This window comes from Pteropus medius, unplaced genomic scaffold, assembly GCF_902729225.1.
Source record: "Pteropus medius unplaced genomic scaffold, Ma_sr-lr_union100, whole genome shotgun sequence".
Classification (NCBI taxonomy): domain Eukaryota; kingdom Metazoa; phylum Chordata; class Mammalia; order Chiroptera; family Pteropodidae; genus Pteropus; species Pteropus medius.
This window is the reverse complement of record NW_024340696.1, coordinates 19,241,706-19,262,053: the sequence shown is the minus strand read 5'-3', so window position 1 is coordinate 19,262,053 and position 20,348 is coordinate 19,241,706. Positions and strand designations below refer to the sequence as shown.

The following is a 20,348-nucleotide window of genomic DNA, read 5'->3' as shown; positions in this document are numbered from 1 at the left end:
TGCAGTCCAGGTGTTGGCTGGGCTGGAGTTTCATCTGGAGTTGGGGTCCTTTCTCAGGCTTGTTCAGATTTTGGCAGAATTCAGTGCTTCATCACTGTGACACTGAGGCCCTCAGCTCCTGCAGGTGGCCCCTCTCCATGCAGTCACAACATGGCTCTTTGCTTCTTCGAGGCCAGCAGGAGACACTTTCTCTTCAGGAAGAGCCCGGTCCTTCTTTTAAAGGCTTTTGCCTGATTACGTCAGGCTTGCCCAGCATAATCTCTCTTTTCTTTAACTCAAAATCAACTGATTTGGGACCTTAACTACATCTGCAAAATCTCTTTACTCTGCCCTAAAAGGTCATCTAATTATGAGAATGGCATCCACTCATTTCTGCAGGTCCCCTCCGTACTCTAGGGGAAGGAGTTAAACAGGGCGTGTACGCCAGGGCCAGGAGCCTTGGGGGCCATATTAGAATTATGCCTTCCATAACACTGCTAGCAAGTGGCAGCTCCAGTAGGCAAACATGACTCTTCTTACTCGGAAGTCCGTGCCTTTAATCCAGCTGAGGCAAAGAGTATAAGAACGAAGAAACTGGCAGGTCTTCTTAGGAGGACTCACCTGGGTGCTGCGTGTAAAGTGCCTGACATGGCACCTGGCTCAGTAGGCACTCAATACTTGCAGTTCCCATCCCTGGTGGCTTATATACCTCTCTGATTCCATACTCAGCAATAGGAAGTACTTGGAAAAGCCTCGGAGTAGGGCAATTGCAGCAGAATTCTTTGACAGTCCAGCTCAATTCTGCATCTGGCTGGAAGAGGGAACCCAATAGAAATGCCTTCCCACACCCCCACACCCCCATACTCCCAATCACCCCCTATCGGAATACAAAATAATTCTTCTCATCCCCATCTCAGTCCTACCTACCCTCTCAAGAATGAAGACGAAGTCAGGAATTGATGCTGCACTCTTTTTTTTTTTTACTTTTGCCTTCTTAAAGCATATGCTGAGCTGACAGAGGAAGCATTTTGGCAATTATAAAGGCCCAGCGGCTTGGGCAGCGGCAAGGGGAGGCCAGATGAGGCAGGGGGTGGGGTGGGGCCTCTTTTCCTGGCCAGGGAGCAGCAAAGCCCGCACTAACTGTATAAAATATAAAACAAGGGAGGGGTGAAGGTAGGAGGGAGACTTGTAAAATACAATATCTTAGGGGATTGGCAATAATAAAAAATAAGGTTCATTATTTACAAACAATTTCTGTTCTTGGTCTCTGTACAGTGGGGTGAGGGGTGTGTGTGTGTGTGTGTGTGTGTGGCGGCAGGGAGGCAGTGGTCGTGGTGGTCATTGTGAGAAAGGAGGGGGATAGCCCAGTGAGTGGTTTATCTGAGAAGGACGGATGGTTGTGAGAGGGAGAGGTGGGAATGGAGAGGTTGGCCCAAGGAATAGTCCAAATGTGGGAAGGGGAGAGGAGAGGCCCCAGTTAAGATCTGGGGCAAAGCAGAACTAGGGAGAAGTGGAACCCTTTCTCCTGGGATGGAACCCCAGGGCTCAGGAGTACAAGCCGGATCCGGGTTAGTGAGCAAGACAATCCCTCTTCCGGGTGCCAGGGGGTATACATCCTGTGTCTTGGGTCTTGGCATGGCCTACGAGAGCTTGATGGTGGTGTTTGGGCCCAGATCCCTGCAGAGAGAAGAGAAGTCAGGGGTGACATTGTCCAGTGAAGACCCTCTCATCCCTCTGTAAACTGGACCTGGACATGGGAGGGATGGGCCTCGGGAGGGTGTGACTGAGGGATGGGGACATGGGGTAGGCAGGGGGCAGGTGGAGCCTGGGCACCCAAGAAGGGAAGGGGCCACCCTACCTCTCGTGGTTCCACCTACCTCTCATGGAACCACTCCTTGGGGTGGGAGAAGTTCGGGCTGGTGCCATTTCCGACATCTTTTGGCCAGGCTTCACTCAGGTACTTGGTGGTCTCGTGGGTGCTGTCCACATGGTCATGTTGTAGGTGGTCCTGGGGTCGCTGTTCCACTGGCCCCCCGGGCTTGATTTCCCAGCCATCTGGGGGCTCCACAGGCATTAGGGTGCTGCGGCCATCCTCCCAGGACCCTGGCCCCTCATCGTAGAACAGGAGGCTTCGAGAAGGCACTAAAGAGGGAGCTTGGGGTGAGCCAAGGTGCCAAGAGGCTCCCTCCCCATCCCGGCCACATTCATAGCCTCATAGGTATGGACATGGGCCCTGGAATCTTACAGGCCTGGATTTGAATCCCAGCTCTAACAATTCCAGGTGAGTCATGCCTTTGTTTTGACCTTTCTGAGCCTCAGTTTGTTCATCTGTAAAATAGGGATACTAGGACCAACATCATGTAGATATGAAGTTTAAATGAGATAATAAAGGAGAAGTGATTGAAACTATGTTTAACAAGCATCCAGAGAAAGTAGCTCTTCGTAAGTAGAGGGTACCAGGCCGGGGCATCTGAGAGCTGGGTTCTCATCCCACTTCTACCACTCACTTTTCATGAGACCTGGAATAAACCTTTTCCCTATTCTAGGCCCTAGAGTGCTCTTCAGGACAATGAAGGGCAAGAAGACCCGTCTGTTGGAGATCTACTACATGCTAGGCACTGTGCAAAGCCCCTGGACCTATATGAAACCATTGACATCTCACAGAAATCGAGAACCAGATATTTTTACCCCGGTGTCACAGAACAGGTCATTGAGATTCCACACTAGTTTTCCCATACTAGTCTGAGCTGAAGGTGAGGGACAAACCCACCAGGACCCACCACCAGCTTTCTAGCCCCTGCAACCCTGACCTATGTGAAAGTCTATGTGACTATGTGAAAGCTGGACTTGTGCCATGTACTAGCTCTGTACGCCAGCCTCTCCAAAAGCATTTCCTGCCACAGATGTGTCCTCCTCTTCGCCTTGACCAGACACTGGGCCTATAACCACAACATACACAAGGGCCCCTCTGGCCTTGGAAACAAGACACGTGGCTCTCAAGACCTTGCCTCTACACTGCCCACACCCCTTAGCAACTATCCTGTTCTCTTCTGCTCAGGCTGCACATATGCAGGGAGTGGTTCTCACTTCCACTTCCTTTTCCCCTAACACTCCCTTTGACCAACTTCCCTCAAAGTCCAGCAGACCTAGCTCATCCTCCCTGCATATCCCTCCTTGTAACTCCCTCTCCCTATCTCCTTGCTTTCTGACTGCCCATCCGTTTCCTCTTCCTCCTCCTGTCATGCCAGATAACTTGCATCTGGCAAATGACAAAGCGCAGTCAGGAAGTTCCTCTGTAGGTCTACCTGAAGTATCTTCTGCCTCTGGAGATCCCTTTTATTCTTCGCTGTGCCCTATACCAGTTCTCCACATGTCTTATCTATGTTGAGAGCGTCGTATGCCACGTTATTTAGCCTCACAACAACCATGCTCAGTAAACGTGGAACTGTAACTCCCATTTTCAGATGAAGAAATTAAAGCTTAGAGAGCTTAAGGCGTATGCCCAAGGTCACATAGTTAGCAAGTGGCAGTGACAAGTATGACCGACTCTGAAGCTCCATGCTCTTAACCACTGTACTGCACGATCTCCTGTGAGATGGGAAATATCTGAGCCCACACCACCACTAACCCTACACCGCCCAGGGCAGACATTACCAATGGACCACGGCACTCCTTCCTGTTGGTCATGAGTGATGCCTCAGAGTCCTTAACACAGTGCTTTGGGAAGCCATTACCATCTTATTAGAAATGGCCTTTGAGCTGAAATTCATTTGCTTTCCCAGTAGTGAAATACCGACGGTGCTAACAAGAGGCCCCATAACCATGGGTACCATGACATATGGGGGCTAGGGCAGGAACATTCCTATTAGCCCCCATACCACTCCTGGGTGGGCTGGGAATCAGGGGGTCTGAATTGTAGTCCTAATTCCACAACTAACATTGAACAAATCACAGACCCTTTTAGGGCCTCCGTTTCCCCATCTGCGGAATGAGGAGATAGGATGAGATGATGTCAACCTAAAACTTGGCTCCTCTCTTGTATCTGGCTTCTGCCCAGAAGTTGGGGCTTGGGGAGGGCAGTCTGGCTCGGGACACTCACTCTGACTGGCTGTGTAGATGCTGTCAGTGGCCATGGGGTCTTCCTTCACAGTCTGGGAGCCGGAGGAGAACTCAGGGAGGCAGGGCACGAGGGAGCCCAGCACCAGAACGAAACACAAGGCTGCCACCTGGCAGTGGAGAGAGAGCGGTGGTCAGAGCCCAGGCAGGGAAGGGTTGCAACCTGGCCACCCCCAGTCCTCTTCCCCCAAACCAATGGGTGCAAAAGGCTCAGTACTTTTCCGAGAAAGCAGCTCCCAGAACCAACTACTCCCCGCTCCCAGACGTGGGGTATCCCACCCTCTCTGGAGAAGGTGGAAGAGACTGCTCAGGCCTTCTCAGCCCGTTGTAGGGGGACAGCCACAGGCAGTGCTGGAAAAAAGAGGGACGTGGCCAATGCAGTTATCACTCATAGAGTGGAGGACTCAGGAAAGGAAGAAAGGGGTAGGTGGGGGCTGCTGGGGCTGGGGCAAGGGAGAGTGACACAGAATGACACCAGATTCTCAGCAGGAGGAGCTGAGTCATAAAGCCCAAACTAATCCCCGCCCACATCATGGCTCTGCTACCTGGCAGCAAGAGGACCTCAGAGGGCCCGGGGAATGCACGGGCTGTCTGTTTCCAGGAGAGGCTGGAGCGGGGACCAGCAGGGCACTCTTCTGGGTTTTTAGAGATTTGCTTAGCCTTCTCCTCACCATTCATTCCAGAAAGAACCAAGTCCATACTTCCCTGTGTCTCCCCAAGCCCTCCACTCCACAGAGTGTGGAAGCTGTCTCCTCAAGGCACTTGCCCTGCCATCCCCTAGCTAGGTTCACGTAAGTCATTCCCCAGCCACACTGTGTTAGAATTGCTCAGGGAAGGTCCTGTTCTAGAAAGTTCCATGGGCTTGGCGAAAGAGGCTGAGGTCTACTGGAGCCAGCCAACCATGCACTAGGATGTTGTGCCCTGGTGATGTCGCTCACAATATTGTCAGTCTTTCAAAGCTCTGACCCCCCACCCCAAAATCCAGCCTGGGGAAGACGTGTCCTCATGTGGTGAGAGGGTACCACCTACCATTAGGCAGGTCCCAGTCTGGGTGGCAGCCATCTTGTAAGGTCTGGAGATCTTGTTGGTGACCAGAGTCTGGAGTTTCTGCAGCTGCTGGAGCAGGGTCCTGAAGAAGGCACAGCTGTCACCTGCAGGCTCTGACCCAGCAGGCACTTCTGCCTCCTGGAGCTCTCTGGGGGAGCTCCTGGGCTGATTCCAGACTTAGCTTCCACACCAGGTGCCCATTTCAGGCAAGACGGAAAAGGTCACCTCCTGCTTAGCTTCTCTGTGGCGTAGCTCAGTCACCTGTGGCCTGTCTCATGGTGAATAGCTGGGTCACCCTATGGGAGCTCAAGGATGCCCTGCATGTTCCTAGCCAAAGTGGGGGCTGGAGGAGGGCCTGTGCCGCCTGGGCTGAGGTCACCTACTTTTTCTTACCCTGCATCGGCCACAGCTAAGTTGACCTTCCCTCCTTCGCACCCCACAACATCCTGAGCATGAGAAGAAGGGCACATCTGGCAGCTGTCTGGCACATAGTAAATGGAAGCCACCAATTTTGTTAATTTTATTGCTGTTTCTGCAGTTATCACAGCACCTGTAACACTTTGTTTATTCGTAGATTTCCATGTCAGTCTCCTCAGCTAACTCTGGGCTCCCTGAGGGTAAGAACTGGGTCCCACCCCGTGTGGAATCCTCCGGGTACCCACAGAGGGTGCTCCGCCCACGCTTGGTGAACGAATGTTCAATCATCTCTGTCCTCCACCCAGCCTGGTGGTGGGGTTGCAGTTCCCACAATGTACAGCAGGTGGCGAAATAGTTCCAAGGGCCTGGCCCGATTTCGGGCTAGAGAGGAATCTGGGCCAGAGGTAGAGGAGTGAGGGGTGAGTGGGGGGCATTCTCCAGGTCAATCAGGGGAGTAGCTGGATTCCGCTGGAGAAGCTGGGGGAGAAGGAAGAAGGAAAAAGCCTTCTGTTGAGCACTTGCTACATACCAACTGTTGTCTGTGTTATTTTAGTTAATCCCAGCAAATAATCATTAAAGACCTACTGTGTGCTCATGGCTGGGCGCTATCAAGAATCAGAATAATAACAACAAAGAAAAAAGAAAAACTAACATGAATCGAGCATTCTTAAATGTCCAGCCCAGTGCTGGGCCTTCAGTTGCACTGTCTCATTGAATCTTCACGTAATCCTGTGACATGGTGCTTCTATAATCTCCATTTAGACAAAGAAACTGAGGCCCAGAAAGGTTTAACAGTTTTCCCAGAATCACTAAAATGGCAGAGTGGGATAGGAATCCAGAGCTGTGACTTTATGTAGCTGCTTCATGCCAGACGCCGTGCTGGCTCTATACTACTTGTGAGTCACCCAGTGATCTTGTTGAAATACAGATTCTGATTCAATAAGTCCGAGGAGAGTCTTGAGATTCTGCATTTCTAACAAGCTCCCAGGTGATGCTGATGTTGTTTGTTCAAGAAGCTCGCTTTGAGTGGCAAACATCTACATCAGTGGTTCTAATTTTAGAGTGCGTCAGAATTACCTGGAGGGCTAATTAAAACACAGATTGCTGTGCCCTCTCCCTGGAGTTCCTGATTCAGTAGCCCTGGCGTGAGGCCTGAAAATAAGCATTTCTAATAAGGTCCTAGGGGATGCCGCTGCCGCCGCTGCTGCTGTTCTTACGACTACTCTGAAAACCGCTGCTCTGCGCCGCCTCATTTAAGCATCTCACAAGCCTTGTCATGTGTCTAGAGCTATGTGTGAAGGGGAATAGGAAGCCAGGAGTCCTGGGCTGCAAGGTCCCTGTTTCTGGGGTTCTTGTCATCGTGAACTCAGTTACCTCTCCTCTCTCGTGCCTCCCAGAGCTATGCTAGGCACTGGGTACAGAGGCAGGGGCAGGGCAGGATGCAGGTGGCACCACCCACCTGTTGGCATTCTCCAGGGTCTCCACCTTCTTCCACAGTTCGTTGTTCTCCGATGTAAATGTCTCCACCCTGCAGGGGAAAGCAGGCCCAGGCTCAGGGGCAGCCTCCAGACTCACTGCTGCACCCCCAGCCCTGCTTCCCCGGATCCCACCCCTCGTGGCTCCTGCCCCTGGCGCCCTGTGGGAGAGGGCTGGGGAGAGCAGGGCAGGCTGGGGAGAAGGGCCCAGGCCCCCCCACCCCACCCAGGACGCTTACTTCTTTTCTAGACACTCCACGTATTCCTTCTTCTTACGGCGGCTCTCCTGGGCTGAGATCTGGAGGGGAAAGACCCCAAAAGACGGGTTACCATGGCTACATATCTACTTCCTGCTTAGCCCCCTACCTCCGCCGCCAATTTAAGGGCTGGCATTGCCAGGGGATCAGAGGCTCCTGTGCACCGAGGAAGACCCAGGGCAGGGGCTGGGTCCAGCTCATGCTTTACCTTGTTCTTGATTTTTCTCCGGACCCTCTTCAAGGCTTTCTCCTCAGCTTTGGTGAGGGGGAGTTTCGTGGGGATGGGGTAGCCCTCAGCAATCAGGGTGCGCTTCTCCTCCTCTGTCAGAAGCAGTGGCCCTGATGTCCCTTGTAATTTCTGTGGGAAATAGGACATGATGGTTATGAACCAGACAGCCCTGGATTCAAATTCATGCTCTGCCACTTACTCTTTGTGTGACCCGGGCAAAGCACTCAACTCTCTGAGCCTCAGTTCCCTCATCTGAAAAACGGGTGGATCTGAATTAAACTCAATAACATATCTCAAGTGCTTAGGACAGTGCTGGGAGCCCGGCATGCTGGACACTCAGCACATTGTTGGGGAGCTTCCCAGATCCCATCCTGGAATCCACTGCCTCAAAGCCCACTTCTCCAGGGCTCCCCCAAACAGTACCCTCTCATACACCTAAAATCTTGACTTGAAAGGCTCCGCACCCATCCCAGGGATCAGGGCCTAGCTCCGTATTTCCTGGGGGAACTCTAGGCCTTCTGAGCACTGCTCCCCAAACAGCGCTCCTTGGAGGCAGCCTGGGCCACCCCCCTGGAGGTCAGTAATGTCAAATTCTAGTCCTAGCTCTGTAACAGTGTGGGTTCAGCAGGCCTCTGGGACCTCTACTTGTTTCCTGTCCACCACGAGGTGGCATCAAAAGACCCTCACTCCCAGTTGCCAGGGAGGGAGCATCCAGACCCTTCCCTGCTGGTTGTGTGCCAGGGTGGATTTATTCAATGTTTTGCCCCAGACCACCCCCAGCTGCTTACGTGAGGGGCGGTGAGGAGGGGGGAGGTGGAGATGGCAGTGGAGGAACGGGCCATGGGCCGGACAGGGCTGGAGGGGGGCAGAGATCGGGGACTCTGGGAGCCATCACTGTCACTGCCATGGCTGCTGGGGGGCGTCGGAGGCATCTGCACCAGGTCCTCTGGGGAGAGCAGGGGAAGCCAGGTTAGCAGGGTTGCACCCCAGCTTTGCTGGGACCTCAGAGTTCAGGAGAGCAGGAGCCTAAGCCAGCCCAACGTGGTGGTCAAGGCTGCTGAGACCCTGACCAGCTGTAACACCAGGAGCCCCTCCGCAGCGTCAGATGGGAGCTGACATCCCAGAAGCTGATTCCTGAGTGCCACCCCATGGCTCCTTTACGCCTGGTTCTCGGTGTGGATATCGCAGAGGCTGGATTCTGGGAGACCCCCTCCTCCCATCCCTGACTTCACAGAGCCCAGGGTCTTTGAGCCTCCAGCTTGACAACCGCAGGAAGTGATGAGTCTGCCCACAGCCAAACCCGTGGGGATCAGGCCGGGCAAGCAGCAGCCTCTGTCCTTTCCCTCCTTCCACCCGAAAACGTTTAGCCATAACTACCCCAGGGTTTCCATTTCTGACTTCAGGGTAATGAGACAGAGGGCACTGGGCTTTCGGCAGACCAGCCAGGAGCACTGCTCTCCCCAGCTTCTCCCCTGTGCAGCCCCTCTGTGGCCATCACACCAGAGAGACTGGTGCTCTACGGGTGATCAGGAAGAGGCCTGAGCAGAAAGCCAGGGGACCAAGAGCCTAGCTGCAGGAAGAGCACCCAGGGCAGCACAGAATGTCCTAATTTATAGAAGGATAGATGGACAGGTGGACAGATGGATGGGTGAATGGATGGCAGCAGAGTGGGCTTCAGTTAGTGAATGATGAGATGGGGATTAGCAAAGAGGGTGAGAGTGTGTTGATAATAGTGATGACAGTCAGAGATTGGGTAAGAAGGGAACTGGAGGGTTGGAGGGTGGGCGAGGCAGGGAGGAGAGGGTATTCTGGGGTGAGGAGGGGCTGTCGAGGGAGATAGGTGGGCTGGACCAGGGGAGTAGGGATGCTGTTTGCTCAAGACTGGAGAGGAAAGAGTCCCTCCCTAGACACACTTACCTGGTGTCACTTTGAGGAACTGATTCACCTCCTGGGGCTCTGCTTTGATCACTGGCAGCTGAGTCATCTCTCCTGGGGCCTGAGGAAGAAATGGGTCCAGCTCCATCAGCTGCCCCTGGGGCTGTCCCCACCAGGCCATCCACCCCACCTCCCTCCCTGAGGCCGGTGGTCTGTCTTGCACAGCTGGGGAGGTGGCTGGGCTCAGAGTTCTGGGCACAGCCCAGAGGGAGCAAAGGTAAGTTATGCTTGGAGAATCCGTGTCAGACCTAAGATAAGAGAATGATGGCTAAGTAGTATAGTTTAGGCCTTAAGCTCAGAGAAGGAGGGCTTCTTGTGGCCTCTGAGGCCAGTGCCGTCTTCTTGGTGGAGACTGACCCTGTGTCGCCTGTGAAGGGCACATAGGCCCTGGTACGTGGGTTGCCGTGAGAAAGAGAAATCATGTCTGGTACATTGTAGCTGTTCAATAAGTGGTAACAACAGCAGAGATGAAGGAGGCATTAACTGGCTGGGGGCTGAGGAAGCACCCCGAGCAGTTGAAGTTTGAAATGAATCCTGAGGTACACTTAGGAGTATTCCAGATAAAGGACAGGGCAGGAAGTGAGTGAGAGGAAAGGCATTCGAAGCAGGGGGAGAAGCATCTGCAAAGGCACAGAGGTCAGCCAGAGCATGGCTGGTTCTGGAAACTGCGAGTGTTCAGGGTATGCAGAGTGCGGCGTGTGTGTCAGGAATGGAGTGGCAGCCAACGACCAGAAGATTGGTGGTGGGTGGGGGTGGGGGGTAGAAATCAAACAGAGAAGTTTGAAGCCGTAAGGAGCCTTAGTGAGTTTTAAGCAAGGGACTGAAAGAATTCGATTAACACTTTAAATAAACATGCATTCTTATTTCTTTGTATTCCAACTTGCTGGTCCAGAAAGGACTTCAGGAACCCTCGTGGCTTCCTACACACGACCGACGACACACATGTAAGTGGTGTTCTCTTTGAGGAAGGCACCGTGGAGGGTGCTGGATTTCAGGACTCTCTCCCTTTAGGGTCCAAAGCCAGCAGAGAGAGGATGATATAATGGGTGGCACGCGGAATCCCAAATTTAGGCAGATGAGTAAAAATCACAGAAGTTGGCAGGGTCCCCGGAGTTTCCCTGGTTTATACCCCGGCTCAGCCCTCAAGTGGCGGATGAGGGGACTGCAACGCAGAAGAATGATAGCGCTTCTGACCATGCCCGCTCCTGGTTCCTGTGCCTCCCCTAGGATGTCGAGACCTCACCGGAATGAAGGCGTAGGCTTCGGGGTCTGGCGGCTGAGTGTGGAGCGCTTTGTCACTATTTCTGACCGTGTGATTTGGGGCAAGTTGCTTAACTCCTTGAGCCTCAGTTTTCTTCTCTGAGGCGCAGTGCCCAGCCTCGAAGACCCTGGCTGCTGCTGTCCTTTCCCCCTTCCTTCCTGCTTTGCCCAGGCCTCAGGCATCACCGAGCCAGACTTGGAGCTGGTCATAAAAGATCCTCCACCTGTGTAGCTGATTATTGATCTTTGGGGACAGTGGTGGGGTAGGGAGGTGGGGAGGGGGTTGACCCGTCTGCCTGTGGCCACATTCCTATCAGATGAGCCATGTGGCCAGCAGGGGGCAGGGCCGGCCCAACTCACACTGGGGACTTGAGATGATCCTTGTATTGTAGATTGAGGGCCAGGAGCTCCTTAGAGGTAGCTCATGCTCCCACTTTACAGGGAAGGAGGCTGAGGAAGAAAGAGGGAAGGCAATGCACCCAGAGAGCCAAGCTGGGCCCCAGGCAGGGCCTTCCCCAGGTGCCAGGGCTCTGGGCCTCATATTCCCAGAAGTGTCTTCAGATGTCAACTTTGGATCGATCTATGGCTTAATGCTGTTACCTATACACTCGTGGGTGCGGGGTGCTGGTGGCATGAGAGTGTGGGCTAAAAGTATTAATTTCATGAATGTAAACAACTGAAGTACAGCATAAATTTTATATTTCCAGTTTGGTCTTTCTTCTTCTTCTTCTTTTTTTTTTTTTTTAAATGCTGTCACTATGAGAAAATTAAGTGGCCTAGGCTCTCTCTACCCTGGGACCCTGAATCTGACCCCTGACACCCAGCCCTGCCTGGGGCCCCATGAGCCTTTTTCCACTCACAGTGATGGCCCCAGCTGAGGGTTCTGTGGTTCGTGTACATTCTAAAAGGTGCAAGGGCAGCCGGAGCAGAAGGTAGAGGCCCCGTCTGGGAGTTCTGATCCTCAGTCCCAAGGGTCACATTGCTCCCATTTCACAGAGCCCGCTTCTTCCCACAGAGACCCACCACCCCTCCTCCCTCCCTCAGCCCCTACAAACAGTTCCCAGGCTCACCTGGTGGGGGACGGGCAGCCTGGACAGGGGGCTGAGGCCCAGCAGTGGGGTGGTGGCCATGGCGGCAGCGGCAGCCATGGCTGAGGAGGCGGCCAGAGGGTCCACGGGCAGATCTGGGCTCTGCTCTTGCTTCACCATGACGGAGCACAGTTTGTGTCCCAGCACCCAGGCTCCATGTTCCATGTCTGAGGGAAGCAGGCAGGATCCAGGCTCAGGGGACTCCCAGAGCAGAGGGCTCAGCCTCTCTCCTATCCCCTGGGAGCTGTGCTGGACTGGATTGAGCAGGGATGCTAGGGTATACCTGGAGGCAGGCAGGACAGGGCAGGGAGTTGGCCAGCGCTTGTGAGGTGTGAGGGTGGAGGGGGAGGGGGCCAGAAGAAGTGGGGGCATCTTCTTCATTTAGCAGCTTACAGAATGGGCTTGGACATCAGACCTGGACCCCTCCTGACTGACTGTACGACCTTAGGCAAGTTGCTTAACCTCTCTGAAGCCTCAGCTTCCTCATCTGTAAAAGTGCCTGATGAGAAGTAGGTGTTTAATAAATGGTAGCGATTGTTAATACGATTATTGTAATTTAGCAAGCATTTGCTGAGCACTGTGCTGGGTGCTGGGGGTCTAAGAGAGCCATAAGCAGTTCAGTGCAGTTGGAATGGAAAGGAAAGGGAAGATGGGGTCAGAGAGGCCAGCAGGGTTGGCACTGCCTTGGAGGCTGGGCTCAGAGCTGTGACTTTGTCCTAAAGGTAATGAGGTGTTACTGGAGAGTTTCAAGTTATGTTCAGATCTGTATGTTAAAAAAGATCACTCTGCCTCTGTGTGGAGACGGGACTGGATGCAGGAGGGATGGAGGCAGGGAGTTGATTGGAGTCTGTTGAAATTGTCCAGCAAGAGAAGATGAGGCCTGAGCAAAGGCAGTAGCAGTGGGGATGGAAAGGATGGAACACACTGAAGACAAATTTAGAAGAAAGGATCCATAAGACCTGCTGACTGGGGCGTGGGATGGGCAGGTGGGGGGCGAGCATCCACCTCCTGTCCATTTTATGGGCCTCCTGGCCTCGCATGGGCCACAAGGCTGGCAGATATCACCCCTTTTGCTGATGGGTGCTCACAGTCCTCCATCCCAAGTCAGCCCTGCTCATGGTGGCCCCAGCACCTGGTAGCCAGAGAAGCAGTGGTAAGGCAGGAGCCTAGGGAGCCAGTTTTCAGGGGTAGGGCTAGAGGGGACTCTGGCCTTTGGGACCTTCTATGGGTGGGTAGAGGGGTCAGTGGCTGCCTGATCCCACCTCAGAGGCCAGGCCCCACCCTGCTGGGAGCCTGAGTGCCCCAGCTCTGGGCCACAGGCTGCCCCTGGGCTCCGGGAACACCCACAATCTTCCCAAATTATAGGGCCAGCCTGCTGGCCTCCGGGAAGCTGCCCCCTGCAAAGGACCCACAAATTACTCTAAAAATAGACTTGGGGTGTCCAAGGAGTTGCTGGGCTGGTCCTGTGGGGGCGGATGAAGAACCTGCCATGGGAGGGAGCCCACCCCACACCCTGCCTTTCCCCAAGCTGGGGCCTGAGGCCTTATTGAGGTGACTCAGAGGCTTGGCTGAGGCCAGGGCACTAAGGGAAGCTGAGACCTCAGCGACCACAAGCCCCGGAGCCATTTTAAAGCCCAGAAGGTGTCCCTGCCCTCGAGGATGGGGTTAGGGAGTAGTACAGAGGCCTGTCTCTGGCCCCGGGGGAATCTCAAAGACTCACAGAATCAGCTCACACTTCGTGTGCTGAGCATAGCTCTAAGCCCTTGATACATATGAACTCATTTATTCATCCCGACAATCCTATGGGGCAGGCACTGTAATTTTCCCCATTTAATGGATAAGAATATTAAGAAAATCACTCAAGACCACTGTTCTCTGAAGGGAAAGAGGAATAAGAACCACTACAGTATTAATAGGACTTTTTAAAGCACAATGAAATATCCACTAATTATTGATATATATTATGTGCTGGACACTGAGCAGAGTAATATATATATATATTATATTATATAAAATATATAATATATATGTAATATATTATATATATATTTTAAATCATGTCCAGAATTCTCAAGGTACATATTATCTTCATTTTATAATTGAGGAAACAGAAGCCCAGGGAAGTTAAGCAACTAGTCCAAGATCACACAGCAGCTGGTGGAGGCCCCAAGACGCACACCAAAGCCTGTTTGGTTCCAAACCCAGTACCCTTCGCTATCCTTCAAGGCTGGCAAATGTGATGGTGGCAAGGGTGTGAGGTTTAGAATCAGTGGGCTTGCTTGCCCCCAAGTCCCTACCCAGAATTTTATTGTGTGTGTAACATAGACAACTCAGCTTTCCCAGAGTCTCATTTTCCTTATCAGTCAAATGAGGATTATGATAAAAGTGATTCCTACTTCACCTATGAGTTGTGAAAAATAAATGAGATAATTAACATGAAAACGCTGTAAACTGGAGAACGCTATAGAAATATTTATTGCTATCTCTATTTGTGGGTGAAGAGACTAAGACTTATCAAGGTCAAGAGATGTGTCCGTGATGGCCCAGCCAAATATGATGGGGCCAGGACGGCCTGTAGGAAATGCCCAAAGGGACCAATCATTTCTAGGTGGGGCACGGTCTGGAGTTCTTGAATGTTGATTATCCGAGAGAAAAGACTCAGAGGGCCCTTTGCTTAAAAGCAGGGGAGTTAGGGAAAGAGGGGAGCTTTAAAGAACCCTATTTTCAGTAATAAAAGTAGGCACAGGAGTCTCTCCCAGGTAGCATCTCACAGGACATCACAGTATGAGGAGGTGGGAAGGTTCTACGGTCTCGGTAACTTGTCCACATTTATTGTTTAATCCCCCACCCCCACCCAGCCACTGTTTCTCTAAGTCAGTAGTTCTCAGACCCAAATGTGCTTCAGGATCACCTAGAAGGCTGGGCCCTATTGACAGAGTTTCTGATCCAGCAGGTCTGGGTGGGACCTGAGAATTTGCATTTCTAACAAATTCCCAGTTGATGCTGCTGGTCTGGGAACCGTCCTTTGCACACCACTGACTGAAGTCAGCAATAAACTCTTTTTGAGCAGTGACCATGTGGGTTTGATTTGAGGGAGAACAAAAAGGCAGGAGGCAGACTCCCTGAGAGGCATTTGTGGGTGGCTCCTCTGAGAGCCTCTGGGAGTCTCTGCCTGCAGTGCCCCCTCTGCAGTTCACTCAAAGGCGTCCTTCCCTCGTGGGCCTTCCGGGTCGTACCTGGGCCCTTCCACCCTTTCTTACCTTGGGTGGTGTCCTCCATCTTGATGGGTACAAGGGGACTCTGAGGTGCCGAGTCACCGCTCAGGGAGTAGCTGTGCTCAGCCTGGATGCCTGGCGTTGGGGAGTCCAGTTCCATGTCCAGTAGAGGGCTCTTCTCGTCCAGCACAGGGTCATCAAAGAAACTGCTGAACAGGTCGTTGGAGAAGTCTTCCATGTTCTCCGCGAAGTGGTCCAGGTGCTCAGGGAAGTGCTGTGGAAGGAGGAGGGGAGAGGAGGGCAGTCAGCTTAGCTTGAGAAGGGGGTGCAGACACTGCAGTGGTGGTACCTCCAATCTTGCCACCAACACCACTGTCCCTGGAACTTCCCCATTATTCTTCCTGCCATCATTAATACCACCACCGGCACCACCAACCTCCCCACTACCCACATCGCCAGTACCAACTATTATCATTTCTATTATTACCGGCACCCCTGTCATCACATGACCTCCACCACCACCTCCACTGCCATTTCCAGCTTCACTGTCATTAACCTCAAGAGCAAGCTGTGGATGGCGTCAAAGTATCCCTAGACCAGGCAACAGACACAGGGCTCTAGTTCTGGCTCCGTGACCTTGGTCATATCACTTAGATTGCCTGAGTCTGTCCCGTGGCCCACCCTACTTCCTTCATGAGAGGGCTGAGTAAAAGAACAGTTGTGTGCCCACGCTGGCAAGTTTGCACCTCAAAGGCAGTATTAGTGACTTTCGCATTACCTTTTGCTGGGATGCATAGTGGTGGGGTTATTGAGGTGTCCGCTTCCCTCATATTAGCACAGTCCCCACCTGTCCTCATACTTCCAGCATTTTCCAAAATTTCCAAGTCATTCTTTATCCCAAGAGATTAGGCTCTGGCATCATATTATCTGGATTCAAATCCTGGCCTCTGTACTTCTAGCTATGACTCAGTGCCGTTCAAACTGTGGTGGTGACTCATTAACGAGTTGTGAAATCAATTTAGTAGGTCGTGACCAGAATTTAAGAAAAAAATAAAACAGAACAAAATAGAGTAGAAAGTATCAGAGTCCACAGCACACAGAAAAGTTAAATACCTGGTGTCATTTAAAAAAAAAAAAATCTCCATTACGTGTGTCTTTACATCATTACATCTTGGTAATGATGTAAAATATATTTCTTAGAAACAAAGAAGTCTGAAAAATATTAGTCTTTATGATCCTGGGAAAATTGATTAACCTAATCTCTCTATGTTTCATTTCCTCTTTTGTACAGTGGGGATGATAATAGTTCCTCTCTGCTAGGATTATTGTGAAGATTAAATTAGTTCATACAGTTGACCCTTGAACAACACGAGTTCAAGCTGTATACCCACTATATGTGGATATTTTTCATCCTGTAAACAGATGATGTAAACTTTTGATATCGATAAGTACAGCAAGTACTGTAAATGTATTTTCTCTTCTTTATGATCTTAATAACATTTTCTTTTCTCAAGCTTACTTTATTGTAAGAATATAGTGTATAATACATGTAACATACAAAATATTTGTTAATCGACTGTGTATGTTATCCGTAAGGCTTCCAGTCAACAGTAAGGCTATTAGTAGTTAAGTTTTTGGGAGTCAAAAGCTACAAGCAGATTTTCAGCTGTGCCGTTAATGCCCATGTTGTTCGAGGGCCAACAATACATGTAAAACATTTATAACAATCCCTGTTACATACTAATTACTCAACAAATGTTACCTCTTATTGTTAATAAAGCACCCAATGGCTGGTACATTTAGGCACTTATTTTTTCTCTCTCTAAAGAATTACAAATATGCAAGTAAATGTTACCCTTGTTCATTCATTATTTATCAACTGAATGAATTTGCTGGTGGGTTGGACGAGATGGTGGGGGAGGTTTGCTCCTGTCCTGGGGTTCCACCTGGTGAATGGTTAAGGACTGGCTTCTGGGGGATTGGCTGAGGTCTAGAGTTACTTGGAATACTCAGAGCCTGTCCCAGTCCAGAAGGGATGAGCAGAAAAGACATCTGAGAATAAGGTTCAGAGCCATGTGTGCATCTGTCTATGGGGAGCAAGGAATGAGCACAAGCTCTGCAAACAGACTTCCTTTTGACTCCTAGCTCCACTATTTGCTAACTTACTTCACCTCTCTGTGCCTCAGTTTCCTCATCTGGAAGGGGGAATAAGAATAGTTCCTACCTCATAATGTTGTCATGAGGATCAAATATTTGTTAGGTACTTAATAGTTAACTCATAGGATTATGAGGATAAAATGAGTAAATACATAAAACATATGTATACATATAACACATTCATACATGAATGCAGTAAATACATCTAACACTTAGAATAATGCCTAGTATGTAGTGAGTGCTCAATAATTGTTAGGCATTATTATGAGAAGCCTAACTCTGGGCCCAAGGTGAGCTGAGCTTGGAGCCAGTGTGGGGGAGGTGGTCTGATCTTCTCCCCATTTTTTTATGGATTCTCTGAGAATCCATTTTTTTATGGATTCTCAGAGAATCCATAAAAAAATGACCTAGGTTCTCTCTCCTCTTCCCGGTTTGCCAGAACTTATCATCACTATCTTACACTTTTGTTGTGCTTTCATATACATCATTTTATGCAATCCTCACAATTACCTAATGAGATAAGGAAGTTGCATATCTACATTTGACAGATAGAGAAACTGAGACCCAAGGAGGCAAGTAGAACTGGGAAAAGCACACCACTACTCGCTGCTCGGTCTTTCCCCAACTGCAGCAGACACTGCCGTTTGCCAGACAGTAAACTCCCTGAGGCAGGTGTCTATCTTGTTCACCTGCTGGAGGGACAAGGCCTTCCTTGTATCCCAGAAGGCAATGGCATCAGTATATCAACTGTCCATCAATGCTCGGGGTGGGGAGGCAGTAGTAGGAGGTGAGAGGCCTCAGCTGAACAAGTCTCTAAGAAGATCCCAGATGATGGCCATTTACAGGGTCCAACTACTCCCCCCAAACCACCCAGGCAGGGACAGGCAGGACTGTGCTAGCCACACCCTCTGCAGAGCCTGAGCCAGCCCAGCTGGGGGAGCTTTGCCCGGCTCTCTCTCTCAGGGTCTCTCAAAGGCCTGCTGTGGGGCTCAGTGGGAGGGGGTTGTGAAGAGAGGACAGGACAGTGAGTCAGCTGCTAAGGTATTTCTCCAGCAGCTGCTTCTCAGGCGATAAGGGTTTGCCAAGCCGGTTCCTGGGGCCTGGGAAAGGAAAGATGCTTCCTCCAGTCTGAGCTGGGGTCCATGAAGGCCTTGGCTCCAGGCAGATGGGCCTAGTCCTTCTCAGAGACCCCTTTTGGGGTGCCAATAGGAACCTGCCCAGGGAGCTCAGTTGGTCCCCTTTTGTGAGCAGCCCCCACCTCACCTGCTGGAAATAGCAGCCAAGGCCCAGCAGGATGGAGCTTCCAGAGGGTGGGAGCCAAGTGGAAGGGGAGGGCGGCCAAGGGGCAGGAAGGGTGGGGGTGGAGGACACTCGGAAAATCCAGTCTTTGCTCAGGGCTTCCTTGTGTGCTGGGCCCACCTCTGGTGGCAACAGTGGTCCTGTGCCATTCCCTGCCACACCTCAGGCCCACCCCCTGCTCATGGGAGCATGCCAGAAGGGACTCCCTTTAGGGAACTTTTAGCAGCTCAGTTATGGTTGGTTTATATCATCAAGTTGGAGGCAGAAGGGACCTGATAAAGCTCGCGGTCCACGCCCTCCGCCAACCCCCCACCCCGCCCCCGCCATTTGCTAATGAGGAAACCGAGATCAAGAGAGAGAAAGCACCTACTCAGGGTCACGCAGTGAGCGGGGAAAGCGGAAGGAGGGGGTTCTTCGCCGCTCTGGGGTCGAAAAGATGCGGGGCACCTTCTCCTTCTTGTCCTCTCACTTATTCCTCTCTGTCTACCCACTCTCCCCCCAACCCTGGGAAGCCCTCTCTGTAGAGCTCAGGCCTCCTCAGCCCCGGCAGGACCCCTCGTTCCCACCGTAGCCACACCCAGCTCTCCTTCCAGTTCACACACAAAAAGTTCAGATTTCAGACTGATGGAAATTATTGGGGGTGGGGAGCAGTAAATCTATAAACAGCAGGGGGTCGTGGGTGAATGAATTCTGAGGATAGGGGTTCTGCCAGGGATGAGCTGTCCTAGAGGAGTGCTCCAGGCAACCGGGGTGTGGGGGGGGGGGGCAGGGGAGGGAGGGAAATGGGGAGGCTCAGAAGGAAATACTGCATTATGATTTGTTTCCCTCCTCGTTAAAGAGTTTTTCCTACACTCATGCCAACATAAGCTCCTTCTGAGCTGCCACGCGCAGCCAGCGCCGGCTCCACTATCTTGGAGGAGAAGACCGGGGCTCTCCAGCGCGGACTCTCCCTTCCCCCACCGCCCGCTCGTCTGCAGCCCCTCCCTAAGCCGGTCTCTATCGCCGGCGCTTTAAATTTACAGTAGGACCCGGAACCTGCCCGCTGGGCGCAGCCCACAGGAGGTTAAAACACCGTGCACTTGGGGCCGCCCCGCGCCCAAAGCTGGCCTGCTCATTGGCGGAACCTGCGGAGCTCCTGGCCAATGGGAGGAAGCTGCGAGAAGCCTGCTACAGCCTCGGCGGCTGCGGGACGGGGCGGGAGGAAGGCAGGGCTCTCGTGGCTGAGGTTCGGGGGTCCAACAGACGGTCCCGGGACAGGAAGGGCAGGGTATACGGGATCTGGCCTTGTGCCCCCTTCTGCGCCTGGGGCGGAGGCAGAAATGATCGTCCGGGTAGGCCCGGAGGTCCCACGGTGTCCTAAGACATGTATCAGCAGCATGGCCTCGACCCCGCACTGCAAGCAGAGGGAAGTGGAGAGAGAGGATCTCCTTGGACGCCCCGGCTCCAGAGTGAGGCCGGGCCCCAAATCTTGCAGCTTTTTCTGCTCAGCAACTTCTGCCCCTTCACTAATAACTCTACCACGGGGCGCATTGTTGGGGCAGCGGGGTCTCGGTCCCTAGTGGGGGTGGGGGGAGACTACCCCCAGTAGGACTATGTGAAGCTTCCCTCGTTCCCTCCCCTAATTCCTCCAGTGGGGTCAATGCAGAGAGGGAAAATCTCTGGAGGTGCAGCTGTCTGCCAAGGATGTGTGTGAGAGAAAGGGTCTCCCTCTGACCTGAGGTGGCTCAGAGAGTCCCCTTCCTTCCCTCACGCCCCTAGCCCCTCGACGCCTGCACCCCCATCTCTGATTTCTGCCCCTCCCCTGACCCAGGCTTATTCAGTCTCTGCTTGGGGAAAGGAGGGAGGAGACTAGAGTAGGTCTGGGTGGAGCCGTG

The 20,348-nt window shown here is 52.2% G+C and overlaps 1 protein-coding gene across 3 annotated transcripts in view; it reads right to left on the bottom strand.

Moving 5' to 3' along the window:
- Positions 1–935: 935 nt before the first annotated feature.
- The window catches only part of CREB3L1 (cAMP responsive element binding protein 3 like 1), a 33,139-nt gene continuing 13,726 nt past the window's right edge, over positions 936–20,348 (bottom strand). The window contains exons 2-13 of one of the 3 annotated variants that reach the window (XR_005653938.1): positions 15,064–15,292; positions 11,786–11,970; positions 9,438–9,516; positions 8,309–8,466; positions 7,500–7,649; positions 7,274–7,332; positions 7,019–7,087; positions 5,125–5,224; positions 4,079–4,205; positions 2,225–2,307; positions 1,857–2,121; positions 936–1,656 (exon numbers count right to left, since the gene is read on the bottom strand). Coding sequence is in view for 2 of the 3 variants with exons in the window: in XM_039868123.1 (XP_039724057.1) it covers positions 1,620–1,656; positions 1,857–2,121; positions 4,079–4,205; positions 5,125–5,224; positions 7,019–7,087; positions 7,274–7,332; positions 7,500–7,649; positions 8,309–8,466; positions 9,438–9,516; positions 11,786–11,970; positions 15,064–15,292 (1,458 nt within the window). In the remaining variant the exon portion in view is untranslated. Of the gene's footprint in view, positions 1,657–1,856; positions 2,122–2,224; positions 2,308–4,078; positions 4,206–5,124; positions 5,225–7,018; positions 7,088–7,273; positions 7,333–7,499; positions 7,650–8,308; positions 8,467–9,437; positions 9,517–11,785; positions 11,971–15,063; positions 15,293–15,796; positions 15,954–20,348 lie in introns of those variants that run through there. The other 2 variants (XM_039868132.1, XM_039868123.1) reach the window with 2 other exon arrangements.